Source organism: Hemicordylus capensis, chromosome 10 (genome assembly GCF_027244095.1).
Source record: "Hemicordylus capensis ecotype Gifberg chromosome 10, rHemCap1.1.pri, whole genome shotgun sequence".
Classification (NCBI taxonomy): domain Eukaryota; kingdom Metazoa; phylum Chordata; class Lepidosauria; order Squamata; family Cordylidae; genus Hemicordylus; species Hemicordylus capensis.
Genome location: NC_069666.1, coordinates 10952770 through 10980746, shown reverse-complemented (window position 1 = coordinate 10980746; position 27977 = coordinate 10952770). Strand labels below are relative to the sequence as shown.

General features: G+C 45.4%; 1 protein-coding gene across 11 annotated transcripts; it reads right to left on the bottom strand.

Moving 5' to 3' along the window:
• Positions 1 to 47: 47 nt before the first annotated feature.
• C10H15orf40 (chromosome 10 C15orf40 homolog) lies at positions 48 to 27772 on the bottom strand. Of its 11 annotated transcripts, none has more exons than XR_008311513.1 (8): positions 27121 to 27335; positions 25972 to 26098; positions 23985 to 24112; positions 22545 to 22680; positions 19874 to 20087; positions 15746 to 15851; positions 3136 to 3322; positions 48 to 2717 (listed from the first exon to the last, which is right to left on the bottom strand). XR_008311513.1 is itself a non-coding variant. In XM_053272992.1 (5 exons), exons 1-4 carry the CDS (start codon positions 27220 to 27222, stop codon positions 22588 to 22590), a joined length of 450 nt encoding a protein of 149 aa, XP_053128967.1. In that variant the 5' UTR covers positions 27223 to 27334; the 3' UTR covers positions 2805 to 3322; positions 22545 to 22587. The 11 variants fall into 11 exon arrangements, 3 of the variants coding, with proteins under 3 accessions (XP_053128967.1, XP_053128968.1, XP_053128969.1); XR_008311508.1 differs by lacking the exon at positions 48 to 2717 and adding an exon at positions 5668 to 5812 and having other exon boundaries at positions 2805 to 3322; XR_008311507.1 differs by lacking the exon at positions 48 to 2717 and having other exon boundaries at positions 2805 to 3322.
• Positions 27773 to 27977: the final 205 nt, after the last annotated feature.

The following is a 27977-nucleotide window of genomic DNA, read 5'->3' as shown; positions in this document are numbered from 1 at the left end:
AATCAGCTGTTGTGCTGTGATGCAGGGTGGAATAAAATCTGGTTACTTATTAAAGTAGTGGTGTTTCCTCCCCACAAGTGTGCACAGAAGAGATCTCCATAGGCTTTTACTGAAGGCTTTGCACTCTTCTCCCTGCTGGCCCTCGCAGGGCATGCTGCTGGAGTGTTGGGACATGAGACCTTTTCGCATCTTGTGATCCCGTGGCCTGCTCTTCTCCAGGTTCCCCGTCTGCAGGCTGTGCCCACAATAAGCCGAGAGAGGTGCTGCTTAACTGTACGTGAATCATGAAGAGAACTTCAGGTTGTCATGCGCAGCAGGGTGATGGGGATGGTGCCATCGCTCAATGGTGGACCATCTGCTTGGCATGCCGAAGGGCCCAGGGTTCAACCCTGGCAGCATCTCCAGGTAGCACTGGGAGACACACAGAAATCTGGGCTTTCTGGGCAAAAAATTAATTTGCCATTTTTTCTATGCTGATTTATCTCCTGTTTGCATAAAATGCATTGGTTTTTTCCTTTAAAAAAAATTACTGTGCAAATTTTCAAGACTCTCTAGGAAAAAAACTAAGTATGGTGAAAATGTCCACCCCACATCTCTGAAAAGACTCCTGCCTGAAATCTTGGAGAACTGCTGCCAGTCAGTGTAGACATTACTGAGCTAGATGGACCAAGGGTCTGACTCGGTATAAGGCAACTTCCGATGTTTCTGTGTAGGATAGTACAGAGAGGTGGCAATAGAAGCCTCTGGAGACGAAAGGATAATGGGCTGGTTGGCTGTGCTGTCTAGTCAGTGTCGACTCCTGGCGCCCACAGAGCCCTGTGGGTTTCTTGGTAGAATACAGGAGGCGTTTACCATTGCCACCTCTCACGCAGTATGAGATGATGCCTTTTAGTATCTTCCTATATCGCTGCTGCCCGATATAGGAGTTTCCCATATTCCAGGCAACACACCAGCGGGGATTTGAACCAACAGCCTCCTGTTCTCTAGGCAGGTTGCTTCCCTGCTGCGCCATTAGGTGGCTTATCAAAGTGAAAGGATATACTACTCTGGGTTTATTTTAGCTTTTTACTGTTTGCTCTCTGGATTTACTCCTGTATGCTTTGCAGTTAACAGCATCTCCAGTTAAGTACAGTTAGGGGCAACTTTGAGTTAATATTTTTACTGAGTGGTTCATCATGAACTCCCATCAAGTACAATGGGATTTACTCCCAACAAACGTGTACAGGACCGGGCTGTTCATTAGGGTTTGTCCGATAGTAAAGATTTATAGAGTTTATTTACAGTATGCTTCTCTTCTCTAGAACAGTCTCTGGTCACACAGAAACTGTTCTACTGACCTAGTCCTAAGAATGCTTCATCTGGCACATGGGTTCTCTCATGCCTAACAAGATGTGCTTCCCAACTAAAGGTTTCCCCGCAACCTTTGCATACATGAAGCTTTTCTCCTGTATGGGTTTTCTCATGCACCACCAGGGTCAACTTGGTGCTAAAGCTTTTATTGCAGCAAGAGCACCGAAAGGGTTTCTCTCCCATGTGGTGTCTCTGATGATTCAGGAGGTGTGATTTCTGACTGAATCCTCTCCCACAGTCTGAGCATGTATGCAGCTTCTCTCCGGTGTGGATTCTCTGGTGACTGTTGAGGTTTGTTTTTTTGGCTGAAACTTTCCCCACAGTCTGAACACTTGTGCGGCTTCTCTCCCGTATGGGTTCTCTCATGCGCTACAAGGGTGGACCTACTGCTGAAGCTCTTCTCGTAGTGTGAGCATTTATACGGTTTTTCTCCCGTGTGGGTTACATACACTTTGGTTCCTTACCGTGACCAGTAAGGAGAGAACTCAAGTTAAATCTTTTCTCACAGACAAAACACTTATAAGGTTTATCTCCTGTATGCAGCCTCTGATGGTTTGTAAGCTGAGATTTGTTACTGAAGCTTTCCCCACACTCTACACACCTGTGCGGCTTGTCTAAAGTGTGGGTGTTTTCATAGGTCACCAAAACTGATCTCAGGCTGAAGCTTTTCCCACACTGTGAACACTGAAATGGTTTCTCTCTGGTGTGGATTCTCTGGTGACTATTAAGTTGCACCCTCTGGCTGAAGCTTTTCCCAGTCTGAGCACTTGTGCGGCTTGTCTTCTGTGTGGATTCTCTCATGAGCAATAAGAACAGACCTGAAACAAGTTTTTAACCACATTCCAAGCATGTATACTGTTTCTCACCTGTGTGGATTCTCTGATGCCTCCTGAAGGCCACACTCTAGGGGAAACTGGTTCAGCATTCTGTACCTGGGCCTAAGACCCTTGTGCAGGTCAGAAATGACAGTCCTAATTAACTGGTCCGACTTTGCTTGTTCCATTCATAATAGGATGTACTATTCCAAAATTGTTTGGTGTGCTTGGTTTTCTGAAAGCATTCTATGCCGTCCCAAAGTGAATCGACATCTGAATTAGTTCTACCTTTTTTATTATTATTTGAAGTGGGGGTGGGTTCAGGACACTCTGAATCCTGCTTTTCTCCATCTTGACTATTGAAATACAGTGGCTATTTTAATTACTGCCTTTTCATAAACATAATTGATAGTTGTCTTGACAACCTTCCTTTGGCTCCTAGTAGTTTTCTTTCACAACCCCAAGCATTTGCATGTAAAAATAGTATAGATAGCATGCAACACAGAATACTTAACCTGTAATTTCCTCAGTTGTTTTGTGGTCTGGTATTTGCTGAGGGAAAACAAATGAAAATATTAACCAGTGTGGCTGGCGATGATGAGAGTTGTAGTGAAAAAAAACACCTGGGAACTCGAGCTGTACTGTAACTTAAAGAATGTTTAATTTAAATCACTGCATCTTCTTTCCCCATGTACACCTCCCTCCATTCCCCTTCCTTTCCTCTGCAGTCTCCCTTGCGTCTGTTTTCTGGATTGTAAGCCCCTTGGGGCAGGGACTGGACCTTCTCTGCTTTGAAAAGCACTATGCATACAGATGACTATACTTATAAATCTGAGCCAGGCTTTAAGAGTGGGGCAATACTAATTTGTGTGGTGTTATTTTAAGTAGTGTGGCATAGTCCACTCAAGAAAAGTACCTTGATTGACAGGAAACAGATAATTTATCTTCAGTCTGGAGTGCTAATCCTTACCTGACGCAGCGTTGTTTCATGGGGGGCAGAAACCCTTCTGTTTTACAGTTTATCTGATAAGCTCATTTGTGTGGGAAGCTGAGGGCTTTTCCATGCCATTTCTATCTATCTCCTCAGCAGGATGCAGAAAAAAACCCTGCTGGCCATGATCATAAATACCACGATGCACTGCTGGTTAGCCACGTCACTGTAGGAAGGGGGAAAAAAAATACATGATCAGTTTCACCTTTATCTAAAAAACATAAGAGAATACGAAGCACAAAAAAGGATTAGCATGTGTTGTAGCTACGAGTCAGGATACTATTTTTGAGTTGTGCCTGGGGTTAGAAGCGAAAGATGCAGAAGCAGAGGGCTGTCCATTTGTTCAAGATTCAACCTTTGTTTTTCCTGTCAGTTTTAATCAGCTGAACTTCTGTCAGTTGTTATACAGTTTTGCAGGCTTTTAAACATTTGATTTTTAAACCTGTATCTGTTTTGCTCTGTCTTGTGTGTGGACACGATTCCATTTATTTATTTTTACATCTGTATCCCACTCTTCCTCCAAGGAGCCCAGAGCGGTGTACATAGTTATGTTTCTCTTCACAACAACCCAGTGAGATAGGTTAGGCTGAAAGGGGATTTGAACTCGGGTCTCCCCAGTCCAACACTTAAGAGTCTAACCACTACACCATGCTGGCTCTTCCATTCTGAGCAATAAAGGTGGAGAAGCCTACCTTAATCTCATTTTAAGTTTTCATATAACTTCATGCTATCTACACTCTGTACAATCCTAAAATGGCCTTGCTGGATGTCACCAGCTCCATCTTGTTCAGCAACCGGTTTCTAACTGTGGGCTTCTGGGAAGTTTCCATGCAAGGTGCAGCAGCATCCCCCATTATTTGTCCCAAGCAATGTCCTATTCACACATTTTGTTCAGCACTTGCACAACAAGTGTACAGTGTACACTGGTACAGTTATTCACATGTGATATTGAACACAGGTACAGCTGTACAGCAGGTGGCATTGAACACAGGTAGAGCACATAATTCGGAACTTTAAGCTAAATGTGCCTTACAGTAGTCTATTTGCAAACTTCTTTGTACTGCTTTTACGTTAGGACCACCTAGTAACTTAGTCTTACTACTTTGATGGAGAGGAGAGCTGGTCTTGTGGTAGCAAGCATGACTTGTCAACTTAGCTAAGCAGGGTCCACCCTGGTTACATAGGAATGGGAGACTTGATGTGTGAGCACTGGAAGAGATTCCCCTCAGAGGATGGAGCTGCTCTGGGAAGAGCATCAGAAGGTTCCAAGTCCCCTCCCGGGCAGCATCTCCAAGATAGGGCTGAGAGAGACTCCTGCCTGCAACCTGGGAGAAGCCGCTGCCAGTCTGGGTAGACAATACTGAGCTAGAAGGACCAATGGTCTTATTCAGTATATGGCAGCTTCCTATGTACTTGTATTGTTTTTCTTTCAATAAACTCCTTTTTAAAAATTAAAATCTATCTCTCAAGCTGGTTTTCTTGAGTGCAGGTGCTTGCACAGATTAAAACTGCTTGGAACTCTCTCCCCTTTTGAAGGAAATTTCCCACATTCGCCCGAACTGGGAGTGCCAACTGATCACCCTCGAGGCAGTTTCATCAACACTGGCTGGCTGCTCCTCTCTGCTGGGGAAAGGAAGATGGGAGCTGCCATATTGGGTCTCTTCCCCCATAGTGTGACCTCAGCCCTCTTCAGAAGTAGGGACAGGGTGGCAGAGGGAAGCCATTTTAACTCCTTCCTGCTGTTTCCTTAATTATTATTATTATTACATTTTATATCCCACTCTTCCTCCAAGGAGCCCAGAGCGGTGTACTACATACATGCGAAGTAGGCTAGGCTGAGAGAGAAGTGACTGGCCCAGAGTCACCCAGCTAGTCTCATGGCTGAATGGGAATTTGAACTTGGGTCTCCCTGGTCCTAGTCCAGCACTCTAACCACTACACCATGCTGGCTCTCTTAAAAGTCCAAACAGCAGGCGAGTGGTAGTTTCAGAGCAACCGAGGGTTGACTTTCCTCTGAGCTCAAGAAGTGAGAAGCACCCTCTGCCTTAACAATCTCTGGACAGTTAACCCTTTCTCTCCCTTGTCTGCTCAGAGTCCTCTCATCTCATTCTCTCTACTCCTTCCAATCTCCTTTTCTCTTTGAGGAGGGGAGAAGCAAGCAAGCAAAAGCCAGAGTCCGTAGTAAGGCTGCAGGAAGGAAGAGAGGCTGAGGCAGCCCTTTCTTCCCTGACGCATGCTGTATTTCCAGAGAGGCTTTACTGCCACAAGCACAATGCGATGTAGATGTCAAGCAGCATATAATCAGACACAACTCTGGAAGGGGGCGCACAGAACATCTTGCTGCGGATATTGCAGCTAAGTCATCAGATGCTCACAGTTCAAGAGCAAATTAGAAGCTTATGCCATTTTCAGACATCAGGCTTTACCATAAGGCTTTACTGTGAGTTTGGGGCATAATGAATACACTGATGCAAAGCGAGGATTTTTTAAAACCCCTGAACATAAACTGACCTAGGTTCCCATATGGAGGGGAAGACCCGAATCGTGTGTGAAGTGCCCTCTGAAATACTGCGCAGACTTCGGGGTAAATCTGGCTGATTTGTGAACACACACACACCCTCCCAAAGTCGCCGCCTGAAAAAGCTCCAGCCCCCACCTAAGGAAAATGCAAGAGAGAAGATCAAACTGGATTTTTTCTTCTTCTTGCATGGAAGACGACATGCAGATACAGTGTGAATTTTACATCACACAATCTAGACAAATGGTACTGCCCTACATGTGGATGACTTGGTTGCCATCAATATCAGATGGTTATGGAGTACCTGTGATGTAGATGCTGAAGCAAAAGTGATGAGGTGATCACTGTGTGTGAGTAGTGAGTGAGTGAGCGGGAGGCATTCTCACGATCCTCAATAGGGTAGGACACACATGCTGTCCAGTAAGTACACTTATTACGGTCTTTAGACCAGCTTAACATTTAAAATAATACCATTTATAATTCAGGACCTATGTGCGCTACCCTTTTGTAATTGTTTGTGAGTTAAAAGCCAGGGTGAAAGGGAAATAAGTTGTATACCTGCTAGCCTCCTGCTTGGTAGGAGAGCTCCATCCTAATCAGCAGCTGTATGCAGCTGTTGAATGCTCAGTTTTATTGTGATCTTTTATCAAACATACAATCCAGATCAAATAAAGGAAACCTTGAAGGCAGATATCAAGATAAACACACATGCATATACACATGTAGCATCTATTACATAGACAACTGAGATAAAATAGTCTAGGATAAAACAAAAATAAAGGAGGAGATGATTAAAATTGACCGTTTCTGGCACAGCAGGTGTGGATCTTAATTGCAGCCGTACAGAATTTGGCTACTGTGTGTGAAATGTAAGTGTGTTTATCAGAAAGAAATAGGTTTATATAAAATTCATCCAAATTATCAGGGTATATAAGAATAAGAGGAGCAATATATGTGGAACGCAGCTCATGTTAGAAAGAATACAGAAGCACCAACTGTCTCAATATTCCCATTTCCACAAGGGCACAGTCTCTCCAAATAAAGAATTCTCCTAAACCTATCCTCTAGCACCGCAGAAGGCAGCACATCCAGCTGATCCAATTCTGTGGGCTCTCCTGTGCGCTGGATGTGTCAGGTCATACAGGTATTTAGCTGGTTTTTATGACGGCTTGGTAGCTCCAAGTCTCGCGAAGCGTGGTGCCTGGCTTAAGTCTCTCTGGTTTTCCATATCAATAATACACTGCGTAAGGATCACCTTAGCGTTATCGTAGCCCAGAGGGAGACGATATTCCATTGATGACCCATATGATTTTAACTTTTCAGTAATTAGGTGCATCCAATCAGAGGGATATTCATCCTTAAAAATTAGGGGAGCTAGACCAGAAGGGAAATAAATAAATTTCAACCAAAAGTTGAAAATATGAGTCCAGGCACAGGACACCAAGCTTGACAAACCAGCTTCCAAATGTAGCTTAGCATTTGACAAAATATAGCCCTAAGGAATTTAGACTAGACCCTCTCAAGTGGACGGAAGTCACTGTATATACAGAACTGAGAGCCATAAAGAAGCTATGGAATAACCTTGGCTTGAAAAACCTTAATGACAGCGGGGACTTATCTACCCCCAGAAGAGAAAAAGAAGCTCTAAACTGCGGTGGTTGATCACTGAGCATTTGTAATTAGTTTGTTCCTTCCAGCTACCCAATGCCTGAAAAATGACCCTCAAATACTTATATTGCATTGTCTGGGCTACACTAGCCCCATTCATTTGCCATTTATACATAATGGGTTTCCTGGCAAACATTACGACCTTTGTCTTCTGACAGTTGATGGAAAGCAGGTTTTCATGACAATAGTCAGCCAGAGCTCTCAACATTTTCACCATCCCCACTAAAGACAGTGACAGGAGCACAGCATCATCTGCATAGAGGAGGATGGCTAAATGTCTACTGCCCAATTTTCGTGGATGAAATTCCAGATTAGTGAATTTCATGGTCTATTGACCATGTCATTGGTGTAATAATTAAATAGTAGTGGGGCTAATGGACAACCCAGCCTGACTCCCCCTCTCAGCACAAATTGGGCTTGTTAAATGGCCGTGTGGGTTGCAGCACACTCTTAAGTGGGAGCCCTTTTGAAGATTTTTTATTAACAGAAGTAACCTCCAGTGGATTGAAGAATTTGATAGTTTCACCCATAATCTATCACGAGAAATGTGAACAAAGGCTGCCTTAAGGTCAACAAAGGTGGCATAGAGTGCACTCCTTGGCTTGTTCTTATACGTATTAATTAGGTGCCTCAGGATGGTCAAGAGTAGATCGTCTAGCTCTAAAGCCTGCCTGCTCTTCTGCCAGTAGCTGTTGAATGAGGTAGGAGGGAAAGCCCCCCAACCCAGTGTGACCTTCACACATGATCACTTCTTCTCCCTCCTACCTTGCTTTTTACTCAGCAGACCATCACAAAACAGGAACACACACAGCTCTCAGACTAGCATAGGAACCTACTGAGAACAGAACCTAGAGTGTGTTACTATTATTTATTTATTTATTTATTTGATTTATATACTATGCAAGTCCCCAAAAGTTACTGAATACTCTTATGAATGTCAAGAATCCTAGAGCAATTTTGTGAGTGCCCAGAGACCCCTGAGACACAACAGTGAACGCTGACAGTAGCGAAATGCAACTTGTCAGGGTTTCTTGATGCCTGTCTGAAAACAAGAGAAAAGAGGTCTATTTCTGGACATTCACAAAATTCACCTGGGATTATCAGCATTTACAATTGAACGTCAGGATCTATACAGTGTTGGTCATTTGCCATAACGTACATGTTTTGGATGGCATTCAGTTTAGAGTTTTAAAAAAACACACTAAAAGTCTTTCAATACGACCAACTGGAGTCCCTGTTTGTTACAAACAATCCTGTCTGCAAATTCCTGCAGGATTGCCATGTCTATCAAGGTCAGAAGCTGCAGGTCTATATCAGTATTTATCACAAGGTTGTAAACTGAGATATCCTATATTATTCTGTTCCCATTCTCCCCAGGACAACTTATTTGTCAAAAATAATGTAGTTGAACAGTCTTTGAAGGTCACCCATTTATTCTTATCAGATTAACAGCATGTTGAGATCTGTCAAAAGATTTCTTACGGTCTCTTCTGGGGATATTTATTGTTTTACTGTTGGTTATTTTAAATTCTCTTAAAGGAAGGATGAATTTTGACTCCTGGATGGAAGGTTTGATATGCAAATCTATTGACAGAGTGCCCTAACAATATTCCAAGTTGTGGATTATTTAAAAAAGAAAAGAAATAAAGATGTTTAAGTAGATGAAAATCCTACCCTTCCTCTAAGGAGCGCAGGACTATTCCATTTTATGCTCACAATAGCCCTGCAAAGTGGATTAGGCCAAGAAATACTGACTAACCCCAGGAGTTCCTTGGCAGAGTGAAGATTTGAATTCAAGTCTCCCTGATCCAAGCCCAGCATTCTTGTTCGCTACAACACACAAGTCTTAGTGAAACAACACAACAACAATATGAGTCTTAGTGAAAAGACTTGAGTAGCCTAGGGCATTGCCTGAAGCTACATAAGGTTTAGGGTCAAGGCTTAACATCTTGAATGGAACCCAGAAATAAACTGCTAACCAATTAATTAAGAATTGCATTGGAGTTATATGCTCCGTACAGCATGTTAACCTGGTGTATCTGGCTTCCCTTGCTGTAGGGCTTTCAAATTTAGGTCCCCAGATGTTGTTGGATTAGAGCTCCCATCATCGCCAGCCACAGTGGACAAAGACTATTGTGGCTGGAGATGATGAGAGTTGTGGTCCAATGTTTATGTTGTTGTTTTTAGGATGTAGGCCTCCTAAAGGCGTGATTTGAGGTGGTATATAAATATGCATTCAATAACATCTGGGGACCCAAGTCTGAGCTTCTCCATCTCTGGCTAAGGACACATCTGTTTTCTCAGGCTTTTCATTACTTAATTTTAAATGGTTTGTTTTATATCGTAACATTGTTTTAATCATTTCATCCTGTTTTATATTGGTTGCATTTTATCTTATGTACACCGCCTGGGGGAGATGGCAAGGGTCAGCCCCTCCTGTATTCTACCAAAGAAAACAACAGGGCTCTCTGGTCGCCAGGAGTCAACGGCAACTCGACGGCACAACTTTACCTTTACACTGCCTGGGGATGCACATGTCAGGTGGAATATAAACATGACAGAGAGATTAGGTAGCTCAATCCTGCCAGAAACCTCAGAGAGCTGCTGCCAGTCAGTGTAGACAGTATTGAGCTAGATGGACCAATGGTGTGACTTGGCAGAAAGAAGGCAGCCTCCTCTGTTTCTTTGGCTCAAACCCCTTGCCTTTTCAGCAGTGGTGCTGCTTTTTGCTGGGAAGGACAGATGCCGCTATCCACAAGAAAGTGTTTCCAAGTGCGGACACGGCTGCTGGACATCAGGTTTCCTTCTTAGCTTGATTCAGACATTATAAAATCGCACCACTGTAGCAGTGTACGGCACATGAAGGGGGAGGAAGTCTCGCCCCCGGTATGTCAGTCAGTCTCACGCCCTGTCGCCCACACTTATTGAGGGGCTTGTCTGTGGAGGAGGGAAGAGCCCTACCTGTGAGGGCGGGTGCTTCTGGGACATCAAGGCTGGATCGATCCACTTTCACAATCATGGAAGTGCCCACCCTCACGCTTAGGGCTCTTCCCTCTTCAGACAAGTCAGTGTGAGTCGCGGGGTGCGAAAGTGATTGACACAGCGGGGGCGGGACTTCCTCCCCCTTCGCATCGCTGTACACCGCTACAACAGCATTGTGACGTTATCAAGTCTGGACCAGGCTCTTATTTTGCTGCAATGCTGCTGGTTTTCTTGTGTCTTTGTGTGACTAGTATTTCTGCCTGCTGCTTGATTACCTTAGATTTTGTCATTTTTTGCTATGCTTGGAAGCTGCTTGGGACGGAAAGTACAGGATACTAAGTGCAGCAAATACATACTAATAGATGGATAAGAACTCGGCCATCTGCAGTCGATAAATGCGCTTTCTGATAGAGAAGCACCAGAAGGAAGACCATGCACTGTGTGATAAATGCACTATAACCAGAGATACCCAGCCCAAGGATAATGACGGTTGCCATCTTCTTCCAAATCCAGGGTGCCTAATTTGCATATTATGTAAATTGGCTTGAAAATAATTTTTAAGCAGAATAGTGACTGCTGTTTAAAAAATCTTGCTCCATAACTCCGCTTCTACAAGGGCTGGAGCTTAGCTTTTTTTTCTTTTTTTTTAAATGAAAGCTGAAATCCAGGCAAATCTGGATGGGCTAAGCAATCTGGGTGAGATGCTCAAAATCTGGGTGAAACCCAAAATTCCAGGGGGGCACGGCAACTCTACTGTTGCCTATGTTACATCCTTAGTGAAAAGCTTAGTTGGTTAAACGAAGAGTAAGCAAGATGAAACCAGAGATGAGCTGGGTGGGGGAACGGAGGAGGAAAGAGTTGGGAGAGATGGAATGCCTCTTGCTCGGAAGGGCATGCAACCATGTATTTTAATGAGCTTGTTCCTGAGCCAAGGAAGTGGTGTGAACAATACAGCAGATGAAATCAAAACGAAGGCAAAATAAAAGCTTACTTCCGAGCCAAAGCGGCCGACGACGAGGGCTGGATGTGGAAGGATTGGCATCGTGTTTTTCACTTGGCACAAAACCCAGTCCAGATTGCATGCGTTTGTCAAGAATGTTCTCGGGGAAGATCAGAGACTTCTCGCGGCCCCTTATCATCATCATCATCATCATCATCATCATCATCATCCTAGAGCCGAAGCTGCTCCTCACAGCTCATGGCCACCAAGGCTTGGCATTTATATAGGAAGTTGCAAGTGTTTCACACACAGCATCTCAGTAATTTTCCCAACAGCCTTGTAAGGCAGGCCAGTGTGCTGCAAATGAGGCAAGAACACACTGAATATCCTGCCTATAGCCCCTGGGTGCCAGAGCTAGCCAGACAGCTCCAGATTCTCTCCTTATGGAGGAGCATTGTAAGATATTCCCCTTAGGGGATGGGGCCATAATTCAGTGCTAGAGCATCTGCTTTGAATGCAGAAGGTTCCAGGTTCACTCCCTGGCAGCTTTTCAGGTAGGGCTGGGAGAGACTCCTACCCGAAACATTGGAGAGCTGCTGCCAGTCAGTGTAGACAAGACTGAGCTAAATGGTCCAAGAGTCTGACTCAGTATACGACAGCTTCCTATGCTCCTGTGCCAGTTCCTCTTGCCTCTGTCCCCACCCAAGTCTTTCATTTCCACTAAGCTCATCTGCACTGTGGCCTCATGAGACGATGATGCAAGATGTGTGCCTGTTTTGTTGCAAGGCAAGAGACTCAGGGTGGGAAGAATGAGGTAATGCTGGGAAGAAGCAGCTCTCCTCCTGGAGGAAAATCTCTGGTAAACACTGATGTAACAAAAACCTCCAGAGAATATCTGGTACTTTGTTAATGTGCTTGATGGGGGAACTTACAGTCATTTCAAGTTACATTTGCTTACACAGATTGAACATGTTTCCATGTTGCAAATTTTGTGTATCCTGTGTACATGACGGCAGGAGGAGCCTCTTCATACTTACATATTTATACTTCATACTTAGCTTACAGAGTCCTTCCAGAGTGGTTACTGTGCAGGCACATCACCCATAAAGGTGAATACAGTGGATCACACCAAGGGTCCATGAGTTGTCCTCTTTCCATGGAGTAATGTCTGGAGGACATTCCTGCCAATTCTCATTTCTATTCCTCTGACATCATCATCAACATTTCACAGTCATCGTTGTGCTTTTAGAACCTGAGGAAACTTGTAATACGCCATGGCAAATCTGGCTGCTGTAGTAGACCTGATGGCCAGGACAATAAATGCACAGAAAGCTGAAAGGATGGCCGTGCTATTTCCCATCTCTAGGGGTGTAGAACTTGCCCAGACCCACAGTGAGCATTCATCTCCCCAGATGGCACCAAGCACCCCAACAGGCTCATGGCTAAGACTTCAGAATCAGAAAGGCGGCAGAAGTGGAATCAGACCACACCACTGCCCCAGAGGGCTGCCTGCCCTCAATTTCAGCATTAAGCTTTGGCTGTATTAAGGGCTCCGGCTGCCACCACGGAACTGAATCCATACTTGCGGAGGCAGAGCGATTCTCTAAGAGCAAATGACTGGAGGCACTTCTGAGGGAGTTACCAACTGAGCACAATGGGCATTTGCGGGAGCTTTCATAACACTTTGCATTGGCATTTGTTGAAGAGTCCCCGCTGCTGCCTCACCAGCTTGGCAGCCGCTGCGGAGGAAATCTGCCAGCATCTCACAGTAATTACAGGGTGTTAGTTTTGCCTCACTGAGAAAGATAACAGCTCCTCCACACACACTGGAGAAAATGATTAGAACTTGGCAAATATCAAGAGCGTCTGATGAATCAAATAGATTTAATTAGGATTTCTCTTTTCTTTTTTCTTTTGGTGAGGGAAAGTGGAATGATTGTGTAGTGGCTCCCCATGATTTAATAAGATGCACTCTTCTTATCGGTTCTAAAATGTGGGAGTTATAAACCTCAGATGGCACATGGCAATTTGCACAACCATTTTAGTAGGGTGAGAAGGAGTAGGTTAGTGTCAGGCCACAAGGCCCCACCCAGTCAACTCACCTCCCGCTGCCATTGCTAACCACAGTGGTGCGCCTGCCCGCCCGCCTGCCCTCCCACCCCTTGTGTGGAGACCACAGACCACAAAGCATCCGGGGGACCCCCAGTTCTGCCAGACTACAGCCTCTGCTCAAAGCCTGTAGGGCATTCAAGCCATTGGTCATGTCTGCGAATTTTGTTGTTCCACGCATTTGAAAGTTCGACCACATGTTGATCCAAAGCCATGGCGCCATGTTGATTTACGGAAGATCTGCAGTGGCTTCATGAACCACAATTGAGGTCTGCCATGGAGAAGTCACCCACGTGCTTCGGATTGAATTTTCACCAGTTGCCTGTCTCTAACAAAAACTATCTTCTTCCTTTTCAGGGCTGGGAGGGACCCTCCTTTAACCTCAACCTGCAACAATGGGACCCACTTTAAATTTTTCTTTACCACATCTATCTATCTTCTTCTCTGCCACTTTTCCTTTCTTTGATCTATCCGTTCTCCCTCTCCTTCCATCTGTCTCCCATCTTTCTCCTTAAGACATGCAAAACAACCAAACAAGATGCTCCAGGTGTGGCCCTCTTTAGGTCGGAGCATGGCACACATTTAGTAGGTCATGACCCACAAGTCAAAGATGCATGTCTTCTGACACAAAGATAGCATAGATCTGCAATCCTTACTCTCTGTGATCAATTGCTATCCTGACAGTTTGCTCTGGTTCAAGCAAATGCCCCAACAGGGACATGGGAGAAGCACACATATCAAGCAGGTACAAACCCTAACCTTTTAGAATGTACTCAAGAGCCCCAAATATCCATTCCTTGGTTCTCCAGCTAGAATACAGACACTCCTTCCCAAGTCCAAGACATATTTGGTAAAGTCTCTTCCAGCTGAATGTACCTCACCAAATAGAGCTTGTATCTTGGGGGAGTGTACCAGCATCCTAGTTTATTGTGGGGTTAAAGGGGGGGAGCATTCCTAATTGGGTTTTCATGCTTTACTCTCCCCCCGCCCCTGTCTCTGCACATCCAATATTTGCTCTCGGTAATCGGAAGCTTACAGGAAGCTTCTCAAAGGCACAGATGTCTTTTTGGTGTCCAGAAGGGATTAGGTTCTTAAGTTCCCCGATATACTCTAATAAGATCTTCCATCCCACAGACTGTCTGTCCATATGTACGGAAGCCTTTAGGTCTTAACAGAGAACTTAAAAACAACAACCGAAAACTCCCCACCAGCCATTTAAAATGTGGCATTTTGTTCAGCATGTTCTGCACATTAGGGGAACCCCCACCCCACCCCACCCCACCCATGAATATCCACTAATCAGCTGCTCCTCGGGCTGATCTGTGCAGCATTCCTGGTTAAGTAAGAAATCGAATGAATGAATGAATGAATGAAGTAAAAGGAAGCCGTTATGGTCATTCTCTTTTAAAGAAAGGAGGCAGGAGCGGGGGACCACGCAAGCAATCTGCTAGATAGTCTCATGACTTTCTGGCTGTGTTTGGTCACTAGAAACCCGAGGATAACATTATCTTCATCACAGATCCCTCCTTTCCTGTTCTGACACATGTGCTGTGCTGGAAGCCAGCTGCCAGGAGACATTTCAATGTGCTCCTGTCATAGATTTTGCAAACATCCCCTTGGTAGAACACAGGGACGGTGACATACAGCAAATGTAAAACTCCTCCCAAGGAGCCAACCAGAATGGCTAAGAGCTCGGTGAACTGAAAGCGATGGGGAATTCTGTGCAGCCTAATTTGAACTCAGCGGGATTTTCATTTCTTTAAATATGCTTTTAAAAGGGCAGGGATAAATCCGCATATCTTGCAGCTGCAGAGAGCTGCCGCCGTAGGCGAACCAAAGCAGCTACTTGGCTCTTCTCATCAGGCTTAAGATGTTTTAACCCACAAGGTATATGTCCCATCTTAACAGGAAAGATTCAGGGCAACAATCAGGGACACAAAACGGTTTTCTGCCATAGAGATTACAGAAGTAATCCCCCAATGGTGGTCTGGAAGAAAGAAATTAATTTGACATTTTAAGTCTTCTGTCAGCCCAAAGGATCCAAGCCACAGCTGTGTCTCAGAATGATTTCCTGGAACAGAGGAAGCAGCCTTCTACCGAGTCAGACCATCGGCCCATCCAGCTCAGAACTGTCTACATTGACTGGCAGCAGATTCTCCAAGGTATCAGGCAGGAAACTCTCCCAGCCCTACCTGGAGATGCTGCCAGGGATTTAAGGTGGGCCCTTCTGCATGCAAAGCAGATGCGCTAGTCCTGAGCTATGGCGCCATCCTCTAAGGGGAATATCTTATAACATCCAAATGCAAGCCAGGATAGACCCTGCTGAGCAAAGGGGACAATTCCTGCTCGCTACCACAAGAGTTTAGTCTCACCTCCTCAGCAGCCAGTGGTGGCACTAGAAAATCAATTCTATTGGGGGCATCGAAAAGACAAATTGCATTTCTGGGGGAGGCCCGCTTTGTTCCCCATGTTAGAGTTCTGAAAGAAAAACAACAGTACATTTAAGAGTAATGTTCCCATCCAAAGCATAAGGAGATCTGTCTTATTCTTTGCAAAGCACCAGCCGTGCCCAATGGATGGCGTTCAATAAATAAATCAATAGGCTGAAATTCTTGATCATGTACATTGACCGTAATAAAGAAAAGCACTTAAGGGTATTTGAGAATTACTTTTTCTTCAAATAACCACAGCGGTCCAACATCAGAGGGGGCAGATGGGAGCAAGCTACCTGTTGGGGGGGGGGAAATTGCCCCCTCCACAGGGGCAAGGAGGGTAATTCTGCCCCGTTTCTGCATGAGACACAAGTGGGATATTCCCTCTTCCTTAATGCACGATTCAATCTGGGGACCCTGCCAACGTAGCTTCCCTTAGAGGATGTACACCCACAACAGTGGGGAGGGCTTTCTGAGGACAGGTGGCTTTTACTCTTGCAGACTTTAAAAGTAAATCTGTTCATGGAAATTGGCTATTCAACGATTGGGAAACGCTTGGCCAGATTCTGGAATGGCTGCAGAAGGAAGTAAATTGGCATCCCATGAAACTGATGGCAGGAAATTTAGGACTGAGAAAAGGAAGCACTTCTTCACACGGTGCATCATTAGTTTATGGCGTTCTCTGCCATGGGATGTGGTGATGGCCAACAGCTTGGGTGGCTGTTATAGGGGCTTAGGCCAATTCATGGAGACCAGGTCTATCAGTGGCTACTAATCCTGATGGCTATAGGCTCCCTCCAGGCTCAGGAGCAGGATGCTTCTGAATACCAGCTCAGGGGAGCAGTGGCAGGGGAGGGGGCAAGCCTTCATCTCCTGGTTGTGTGGCATCCCAGCAGAAACATCTGATGAACCACTGTGAGAAACAGGATGCTGGAGTAAATGGCCCTTCAACCTTATAACTGGGCTTAAGGCAGAGCTCCAGAAACTCAAGGAAATCCTTGTATGGTTTTATTTACTCTGATAGTTCAGATGCGGCTCGTTGAAGCCAGGGAGGGCGCTTCCCTCCTTTTTTCTGCGGCATCTTGGATTGCCACAACTAGAGCGAGTAGGCAGGAGGGCAACACTGAGTGGCAGAACAGAAGCATGTAGAAGGCCCCAGATTCAGTCTTCAGATCGTCTAGGAAAGAAACCTGGAGAGCTGCTGCCAGTCAGTGTAGAGACAACAATACTCAGTTAGACGGACCAATCGTTTGACTCAGTCGGAAGCAGCCATCTCTCCATACCAGTCTCAGAGACAAGAAACATATTGGCACCAATCTGCAACATGACCTCTCTGTTCTGGGAGATTTAGCGGACAGGCTTTGCAGGTCCTCAGGACAGATATATAATTTCCCCCTAGATCAGATTCACAAATCACATCCCCTTTTCTCCATGCAAGGTTTTCTGAGGGGCTTTCTTCATCTTAGGAAGCTTCACTAGTCACTTGGAACTCCCGATGCTGTGATCACCATTCTACAGAGCCGCCCTTCTCTGCTTGTAGGCAGCTGCGGTCTGGACTGTGTAACTCCTCAGTTAAGTTCTCCGTTCATCCCCAAATAAAGCAACAGATGGCCTTATGCAAGCCACTCTCTCCATCTCAGTCTCCAGTCTTCAAGGGCTGTTAGAAGTGTGATTGAGATAATGCATTTTATTTGCTCTGAATATTTGAAATCTGATACAGAAGTGCTTTTTATTATTCATTATTAATTTATTATTATTATTTCTTGTTTACACAATCAGACAGGTGTTATTGACTGGTGTGTTTTATCCAGACATCGAGTCCTTCCCAAGGACCTGGGATGGCTGGATTTTATTATCAATATTGTTGTTATTATTATAGACATTGTCGCAGAATATAGGCTGTTCCCAGTAAAGTTGTTTTTTTGTAATTGGCCGATGGTGATTTCTGTGGCCCCTATGGTGTTGAGGTGCTCTTCAAGTTGTTTTGGAATTGTACCTAGGGCGCCAATTACCACTGGGATTATTTTGGTCTTCTGCCACAGCCTTTCAATTTCAATTCGTAGATCTTTGTATTTTGTGATTTTTTCTATTTCTTTTTCTTCTATTCTGCTATCCACTGGTATTGCTATGTCAATTATTTTGGCTTGTTTTTCTTTCTTCTCGACTACTGTTATATCTGGTGTATTGTGTGGCAGATGTTTGTCTGTTTGTAGTCGAAAGTCCCATAATATTTTTGCACCATCATTTTCTACAACTTTTTCAATTTTATGGTCCCACCAATTTTTGGCTACAGGTAGCTTGTATTTTTTGCATTTATTATTATTATTATTGCCAACACATGGACAGAAATGGTAGAATTTCCATCCCTCCAAGGCTTATGCAGTCTCAGCAGGATTATTTAATATAAATCCACATGTCTTGGATGCATATGCCATCTGTATGTGGAACTGGGATGGAACATAGCAGATTATGTCCACAGTGGCATCATCAGGGAAGAAGAAAAGCTGCAGCACTGGCTACAAAAGTTGGCTTCCTGATCATCTCAGCATTAATTTTAAAAACAAGTGTGGGACAGATCTACACCACCCAGTAGCATTCATGAAAGCCACACTGTACTAAAATGCCCAGAGAAATTGAAATGTCCAGCGTGACAGCTTGCTGGGGTGCCACCTAGTGGTCAACTGCTTACAATGCAACCTTCTGAGGCTGAAACACTATCTGTAGTAAGAAGTACCCTATCCTTGGAGCTACATATGACTGAACTCTCTTAAGAATCCTGTGCCAAATGACCCAAATTCCACAGCAAGAAATGTGGAATTCTGGAACATGCATGCATTATGAAATCTAAAGGGTTTTGAACCCATTTAGATACATTTTGTGCAGAATAATCTAGATTCGTTGTGCTTTCCAGGCAACTCTATACAAAGGAATATAAAGATAACTCTCTCACTTGATAATTTTTCTTTAAAAAGCTTTTACATTTTTTGCAATCGACAGGTAACAGGATAAAAAACCAAGAAGATACCCAGTTTAGAATGAATGGGAGAATGAAAGTGTAGAGGATATGCAGTGCCTAGAAAACACAGGCAACATCCAGCCTCAGATTAAGCATCCTTCGCCCTCACCCTGAGGACTTGCTGTTGGACACAGCCTCTCCTTGAGCACCAGTCCAAAGCTCTGCCTATCAGTCTCTCCTTCTCCTCCTGCTGTACTATAGCTCAGTGGAAGAGCATCTGCTTGCATGCAGAAGGTCCCCGGCAGCATCTCCAGGTAGGCCTGCCTGCAACCTTGGCTGCTGCCAGTCAGTGTAGACAATACTGAGCTAGATGGACCAATGGCCTGACTCCGTGTAAGGCAGCTTCCTAGGTGACTTCTCTCCCCTCTGTTGGGAGCTCACTAACCGGCCTTAGGCAAGCTGCTCCCTCCCTTCGCCTCGGCTCCCCAGCTGTGATAGGGGGAGAATAGTCTGAGGCTCTGCCTTTTAGTTGCTCCCTCTTCTGGATTGGCTCACTGGGAAATACTACTGCTACTCCCACCACCAGTATCGATAGACCACTTTCCCACAACAAGAGTTGTCAGAGCAGTTTACAGAGAAAAATAAAAAACAAGATGGTTCCCTGCCCCAAAGGGCCCACAATCCAAAGAGAAGCATAAGGTAGAGATGTGCAGCGGCCACTTGAGAGATGCTGTGCTGGGGTTGGAGAGGGACAGTCGCTCTCCCTGGGCTAAATACCGAAGCACAATCACTTTCCAAAGGTGCCTCTTTGCTCAGTCAGCAGGGAACGACCACTGGATGGCACATTAGCAAGCAGTCAGGCTGGACAGTTCGGGCCCCGGGCGCCTGTTTATCGGACCAGTGCTGAACTGGCTGGTTTAGGGGTTTGGGTCCAGGTCAGGTTTAAGGCAAGTACGAGATACAGGCTCCGTTCCAAAATGAAAGACTTCCCTGGACCATTTAAAAACAGCAGCAACCACCACCCAGTTTGTCTTTCTGCTTAAGGCTGTCTGGTGAGGCCCCCTTCCAGATTAAAATTGTTGTGGGGCCCCAGTGTTAAGGGTTCCGTTTACCAGAGTGAAGACTAGACTTCCAGATGTCCTTGGGCTTGAAATAGCTTCGCAGGAGAGGCCCCCTGCTTTGAGAAGCGAGGTGCCTGGGCAAAAGTGGAGCATCCTGATGAAGCAGAAATTAGCGGAGTCAAACTGACCGAACGAGTCCCCGGCTGGATACAGCTGCTGATGCCTTGACTGTCAGCTGTGAGCTCGGTCTTCGTGCCGTGGGTTTCTAGGGGGAAACCAAAGAGCATCACGTCATTGGGAGCAGGTGAAGGAAGATACACGCCGGCCCCTCATGACACTGGAGGCACTTTCATCTCCTTCTGGAAATTCAAGGCCGCCATTTGGACACTTTCTGCGGGGACAGGAGCACCTTCTGCTGCCATTTCCCTTGCAGCAGGATGGCGCTTGGGGAGCTGCTGCTGAGATCTGAAAGGCACTCTGGCTTCTGTGCTCTCCGAAGCAGTCGAAGCGCTGAGGCGGGGTGTGTGTGCTTTGTTCAAGGGCAAACGCTGCAGGGAGCCGTAACAGCCCGGCCTGGCTCTCCAAGGCAGCAAGCTCCAGTCTCCCTCTGGTGATGCTGATGGCAATCGGCAGGGTGCCCGGAGACCCCTGCAGAGAAGTGGACCTGGAGGGAGAGAGACACTTGGCAGAACAGGGGCCAGGCGAGGTGATGGGGCGATTCCCAGGGAGAGGACGAGGTGGAGTTTGTTTTTGCACCAAAATGCATCTCACTTCTTGATCTAAAGATTCAGCAGAGCAGCTTATCAACAAGAAATAACATCAATGTAGATCAATAAAAAGAATAGAAATATGAAGGGGAGAGAGAACATTAGCATGAATGGTCAAGGGGAGCAGTATCAGTATCCAATGGGAAGTGATTTCAGATCACAGGCTAGAAGTCCTGAAGAAGAATCTGGTGCTGAAAGACCATCGGAGACAGGGCGAGGTGGACATCTTGTAGCAGAGAGTTCCATAGCCACAATGGTTCTGTCCCGATGTTTTATTTCTAGGTTTCTAAGCCATGGTTGTAACTGCTGAGAGCTGCGTTGGGAATTATCTTTCATGATGGGAAAATGGGATATAATTCTAAAACACTCGCATTCAACACTATTAGCAGCTTGGTATTATGGAGGGTCACAAACATTTAGGTTTCACACAGGATAGCACTGCAACAATCAGTTGATTAACAGGGTATATCAACTGACTGAAAACCTTTGGATAGATTCAAAAGGTGCTCCCAACTTATCAAGCAGGTTTTTAAAAACGTTTCTAATTATATGTAATACAAGTACTTGTTAAAAATGGTGAATGGCAGATACCAGCTCAGAAAAGGTATTCCTTCTCCTGTCCCTTCTGAGACATACCGGCATAATGTTAAAAAGGTGTTCCCCACAATCGTTATTTTATTCAGGTGCAGATTTTCAAAAATATCATCAATTATTACTACTGCTACTACTAAGAATATTTATATATTGCTTTTCAACAAAAATCTCAAAGCGGTTTACACAGAAAAATAACCTCTACACATGCAAGTATCTTCCATCTCTCCCCCACTCCGTTTTTCTGATTGAAGCCCCTTACCTTGTTCTGTGCAAGTCAAAGGAGTATGGCCATACAGAGTGTTCTGGTGGCCACTGCGATAAGCCACAGAGTGGCCATTTTCCCAGTGGAGGAAATGGAAATCTCTGACAGACACAAGTCACCAAGCTTGACAGCCTGTCAGGCCTGCTTTATTTTAAAATGGGTGGCTCAGCACCTGAGGCTATCAAGGCAGCAAACACAAAGTGATGGGAAAGCAGAGATCCAGAAGCCCAGCTCTGAAATACACAGTCAGAAAACATTAGCTCTGAGGAAAAGCAGGGAAGCTCTTGGGCCGGATGTGGAAACATCAGAATTTAGGAAGTCTTGGAGAGTTTCTCTAACTGGAGGGGAAGAAACCCCAGAGCCGTTTCCCCAGATTTAACTGGAACAGAAGCAAGACCGGCAGCAGTCATCCCACTCGTCATCTGCAGACAGGAAGTACTAATGTGGGGATCTTCACTGTCTTCCAAGCAGGAGCCACTTGGGCAAAGAGCCTTTCCCGCTGTGTTGACCTCTGCACAGTATTGCGCTTTCCCTAGTCCTGGGAGGGCCCTTTAAGAGAGACCGGGCCCTCTCCAGCGAGCTTGATGGGGAAAGCGCTGGGACCCCATGCATGCCTTCCAAGATGGTGCAGAGGCTCAAGAGGGCAACAAATAGCAGTGTCAGGGAGCGGCCCCCGGACCTTACAGTGAAGAACACTGTACTCACACATAGGCACCCATACCAAGTGACAAGTTCCAATCTTGCTGCAGCATTTCCACTGCAATGAAAGGAGGGGGAGGAAAGATGGTTGCTAGCTTTCTTTAAATGCTCATATCTTCCGAGTTCTGCACAGGCCCTGAGAAACAATCGTTTGTAAGGGAGCTTCAAGTGGTTTGAAGGAAGCATCTCTGCCTTTGCTGTTCAGGTGCATTTCTTTTGTCTCCCTCTTGTCTTTGGTCAAACAGGTTTGCCAGGAACTGAAACCTCACAAAGCTGGTTCACCAGAGATGCCAATGGAAAGTGAATGCACACCATGGACCAGGATGTCCCCTTACATACCCCTTTCGGGTACCCTGAAAAAGGTATTGCCCATTTGTCTAACCTCCTTTGTGCTACACACCCAGAGAAAGGAGCATTGCTCATTCTGCTGCTTTGGACCGGTCTCAGCTGGCAGCTTCTTTTCTCAGCTTCTCTAGAACTTCATCGGGAGTCACTGGCGCCAAAACCTTCACTATTTTTTCTCGAGATTTGCCACCCTGTTTCAATACAAAAGCAAATAATTTTAGATGGTTCCTCCCATATGCTGGTGGTGATTCGCTTGCATTTAACAGGGGGAGAGCAACTGGCCCTATCCAACTCCAGCACAGTGTCCCTTCAGTGGCTTGCTGTTGCTGGGGTCTACCATGTTTGTTTCTTTGTTTTTAAACGGTCATCCCTTTGGGGGCAGGAAACCATCTTATTATTGCTTTTCTTCTTTCAATGTAAACCACTTTGAGGAGAGCTGGTCTTGTGGTAGCAAACACGACTTGTCTCCTTGGCTAAGTAAGGTCCAGCTTGGCTTGCATTTGGATAGGAGACTTCATGTGAGCGCTGTAAGATTTTGCCCCTCAGGGATGGGGCCGTAGCTCAGTGGAAGAGCATCTGCTTGCATGCAGAAGCTCCCAGGCTCCATCCCTGGTAGAATCTCCAGGTAGGCCTGCTAGCAACCTTGGCTGTTGCCAGTCAATGTAGACAGTACTGAGCTTATGGGAGGAGAGCTGGTCTTGTGGTAGTAAGCATGACTTGTCCCCATAGCTAAGCAGGGTCTGCCCTGGTTGCATCTGAATGGGAGACTTGATGTGTGAGCACTGCAAGAGATTCCCCTCAGGGGATGAAGCCGCTCTGGGAAGAGCAGAAGGTTCCAAGTTCCCTCCCTGGCAGCATCTCCAAGATAGGGCTGAGAGAGATTCCTGCCTGCAACTTTGGAGAAGCCGCTGCCAGCCTATGAAGACTACTGAGCTAGATAGACCAATGGTCTGACTCAGTATATGGCAGTTTCCTATGTTCCTGTGTTCCTAGATGGACCAATGGCCTGACTCCGTATAAGGCAGCTTCCTATGTTCCTAACTTTTTAATTGAAAAGCGATATACAAATAATAGTAAGTAATTACGCTGATATTTTCTGTTTTGAAAGCAGTATCTAATTTGTGACCCTGAGGTAGGATTGACATTTGATCAGTTAAAAACAAGTAGGGGCTACATTTATTCATTAGATGGTAATAAAGATGGGGGGGAAACTTTTATCAGTACAAAAAATTACTGCCTTCTAGATCATGCGAGGAAAGGTAGTCGATTAGAGTCCATCAGTAGATCACTGGCCGATTTCTAGAAAGCTGAAACTATGTAGGGAAGCCAAATTTAAACAAACCCCCACCCACCCCACTGACATTTTTTATTTCGGTTTTCAGCACTAATCTCATGCTGGCCAAGTGATCGCTCCCTACTAATCAGTAGAACAAGGACAAAGCCCAGGGGGGTCCCAGGACAAAGACATGCCCGAAAAGAAAGTAACAGACTGTACCTTCTCTAATACAACCTCACTCTTCTTAACTCCAAGGACCTTTGAGAGGTAACGACATAACTCTGCGTTGGCCTCTCCTTCAGACGGAGGTGCAGCAATGGCCACACTCACTGCTTCTGTTGTCAGGTCTGTAACAAATATTTTAGGATTTTTACCATGAAGATATTCATGATGGGTTTTTTTTCTTGTATTAATTTCAAACTACCGTATTTACCCGAATAGATGATGACTCTGACTTTAAGATGATCCCATTGAAAAATAAAGGTTATATTTGCATTTCTGTCAAGGAACTTTTTTTTTTGCGGGGGGACGGGGGGGACTAGTCGGATTCAGGTAAATAAAAAAACTTATTTGAAAGTCTGTCTCAGTCTTCTATTGATGTATCAATTCATGTCTGTAAAACATTTATTTGAGGGTAAGGTAAAGGTAAAGTGTGCCATCAAGTCGATTTTGACTCCTGGCGCCCACAGAGCCCTGTGGTTTTCTTTGGTAGAATACAGGAGGGGTTTACCACTGCCTCCTCCCGTGCAGTGTGAGATGATGATGCCTTTCAGCATCTTCCTATATTGCTGCTGCCTGATATAGTACCAGCAGGGATTCAAACCGGCAATCTTCTGTTAGTCAAGCATTTCCCCGCTGTGCTATTAGGTGGCTTCTATTTGAGGGCAATACCTCCTTTATGTGCTTTAGGTGCTTGATTAGTTGGGGAGAGTTTTGGATATAAGACTGTGGATTTTAAAGAGTGGGACATAGAACACGAAAGCCATTTGGGGACAGGGGTCCGTCCTATTTATTATGTATTTTCCCTACGTAACTGGCTCTGAGAACTGTTGAAAAGCAGCATGTAAATATCTGTAGCCCTAGATGTGCCAATTCACAAATCCCTGGGATTTTTAGTACAACCCCACAAGTGTTCCATTGAAAACAAATGAGCAGTGTCATAGGGAAAAACTTTGGTGCAAGCATGTTTGTCAGCAACGGGGTTTAGCAGAGCGGGGACGTGCAAGGACAAAGCGCTGGTACTTCTCTGACTGTCGGGGTGGGCATGGCCATGGGGGCTGTCATGGAGAGCGCCAGCACTTCTGAATTGGCAGCGACATCACTGGTCAGGAATGCAAGCTGCAGGGTATGCACAAGTAGCTCACACCTTCCTCTGGGAGGAACTACATTCCCCAAGCATCCCTGTGCTTCCCAGCTGCCCGAGGCATATGCCCAGCCTCCCTCGTATCATTCCCTACCTGCCCCCTGGATGCTCCTGGGATTCGCTGAAGCCCCCCAACTTTCACCATGCCGGTGTGGGTCGGCTTTTAAAGGACCCCCACCTGGGGCCGTTGCCCTGCGTACAGCTGCCTTCTTGTAGTGGTTGTGGGGAAAGAATTTCAAACTGGAATTCCAAATTTTCCCAACATACACAACCTATCAGCCACTATCAACAAATAATAATACAACTTAGCATTTTCAGGTTTTCCAAACTAGGATGGGAACTAGGATGCCCAAGGAGAAGACGAGGGAGAGTGCATAAGCCTGAGGCTTATTCGTGTAGCAACCACCCATGGTTTGGCATTATGCGATTGGCTGGTAAACCAATCAGAAGCCCTTGTTTGAAGTCAGTCTGCAAACCTTGGCTTGTGCTAACTATGACTTGGTGAGATTGGGTTTGCAAACCTTGGCTTGTGCTAACTATAGCTTGGTGAGATGTCTGAATTAAGCCAATGTGTACGGTTTCACAAGTCATCTTGGGTCTCGTAATTAACATTTTGGTGTGTACCTGCTCTCTAATGGTGACAGACTGCAGACTGGGGATGCTTTTGATCAAGAGAGAAAGTTGGACTACTAGAGGATCTTTAGGGCCAGTCCAACTTCAGGCTTCTAGACGTTATCTGATTCTCCCAAAGGCAAACCAATGGGGTGAAAAAAGGTAATGTCCCACTGCTAAGAAAGTAAAGGAACAAAAACCACAAGCCCATATCCAGTGGGAATAATTTACCTGTGACAGCATTTAGTTTAGATCCAGGTTTGGCATGAACAGAGATGGTGACGGAACCACTTTTATCTGTTGCCACAGGGCCTGAAGGAACAGGAGGCTTCACTATGTCCTTACTCTGTGCTTTTCCCTTAAAACAAAAAAGAAAAACCATTATCATCTGTCCAAAAGTGCCAGTAACTGTACTGAAAACACACAAAAATCAACTTCTGTATCAAAGACACTATTAAAAAATTCAACTAGCTGACTCTTGAACAAACACATTTTTTTTAAATTCACCTTTTTCAATGTTTCAAGTTTATCTTCCCTAAAAGCCCACAAATACAAGGGGTGGGGAAGAAAGCTTACAGATAGGCAAAACAGAAGCCTTCAATACTGGAAAAAGACATTAGTAATAATAAGCATTCATGTGTGCTTTTCAAAGTGCTTCATATATATTATCCCAATAATTCTTATAGTAAATTGGTATTGTTACAGTATAGCCACTGTGGTCCACTGATTAGACTGTCTGACTAGCCCTGAGTTCAAATCTACACTCAGTCATAAAGCTCAATGGGACGTGTGTGTGTGTGATCTTGAGCCAGACATACTCTCTCAGCCCAATCAATTTCACAGGGTTATTGTGAAGATAACAGGGGTGTGGGAGAAATATTACATAATGTCATGTAAATTATATCCGTATTGTACACAGGCTATGGTAGAGATCGTGGTTTGCCAAAGGCCACTTAATATTTTTTGTGACTTAATAAGTTTGTGGCAGAAGTTCCCAAAGTGGTTCCCAAAGTGGCTCCCTATCCCTAAAGGGCTCACACTCTAAAAAAAGAAATACAAGACAGACACCAGCCACAGACACTGGACGGTTGCTGTGCTGGGGATGGATAGGGCCAGTTGCTCTCCCCCTGCTAAATGTAAGAGAATCACCACTTTGAAAAGGTGACAGGTCAGTTAGCACACTTTATCGTGGCTGGGGATGCTGGGAGTTGTAGTTCATCAACATCTGGCAGACACCCCCCCCCCAATGTTAAGAACTACTAATATAGAGGCACCCCGAGTGCCTCTACAGGTAGAAAGGTTGCATATAAGTGCAAGTCCCTTAATAAAGTTAAGGTTAAACATTAATAAAGTCCCTGACTGAGCCCTCCCAGGACCCACCTTTCGGGGCATGGCCCCACCGCCCCGGCCCCTCACAGCAACTCCAGCAAGAGTCCTCAAAAGCGAAGTCCGACGGCAAGCGGGAAGAGCCAAAGCCAGCATCGCTTCGGGCAACCGTCACTACCCGCGCACGCGCAGAAGCGCCCCTCCAGGATTGGCCAGAGAAAAGGGCTAGAGCGCGACCCACAGTTCGCACTTCCGTTATCGTAGACTATCTGCGCCCAAGACGTAAGAAAGCACCGGATGCGCGAGAACCAAGGCATCAGATACATTCGAGGAAATGCGGCAAAGAATCTGGAGGGAATTTATGTATGTGGTCGCTAAGAGTCGACACCGACTTGAAGACACTTAATCCATCAGAAGCTTTTCCACTTGAGGAGGGGAAGCCCTTCGGAGCAAATCCAGAATTCGTATGAGTAGCTCTGAATGGCAGGGGGGATTCTCATGTCAACCAGGAAATGCCCTGTAGGAGGCACCTCTCTGGTCCTGTGGATAGCTGTATGCGGTCCAGCAAGGTTGGTTTTAATGCGCGTGAGCAAATACAAGAGCATTGCTAGAGGCTCTTATCACAGATATTTAAAAAGAGCAGTAGCACACTAATAAACTTGCGGTTTCAATACCAATAACCCCCCTTCCTCCTGCCTACTCCTTGGGCGGAAGAACTGCCAGCAGACACCAGCAGAGAAACAAGATTTTAACTTAAGTGATAATTAGGCAATGTTCTCTCTCTTCCTTCCCCAAGTGAAGGCACGAGTCCCTTTCTAACTTCACTCTTATTTTGTGTAAAGAAACATGGTTGCGCTTGGGCTTGCATGTAAGTAGAAGGCATCAAAGTATGCCTGCATGCAACTGAACAC

What these genes read in the sequence shown, in the direction of transcription:
- C10H15orf40 (XM_053272993.1), bottom strand. Translation starts at nt 27,222, where the DNA reads ATGCTGGCTTTGGCTCTTCCCGCTTGCCGTCGGACTTCGCTTTTGAGG. An exon ending in GTGGGGCCATGCCCCGAAAG is followed by an intron (nt 26,099 to 27,120) that starts GTGGGTCCTGGG and finishes TTTTGTTTTAAG; the next exon opens with GGAAAAGCACAGAGTAAGGA. An exon ending in GTGAGGTTGTATTAGAGAAG is followed by an intron (nt 22,681 to 23,984) that starts GTACAGTCTGTT and finishes GTATTGAAACAG; the next exon opens with GGTGGCAAATCTCGAGAAAA.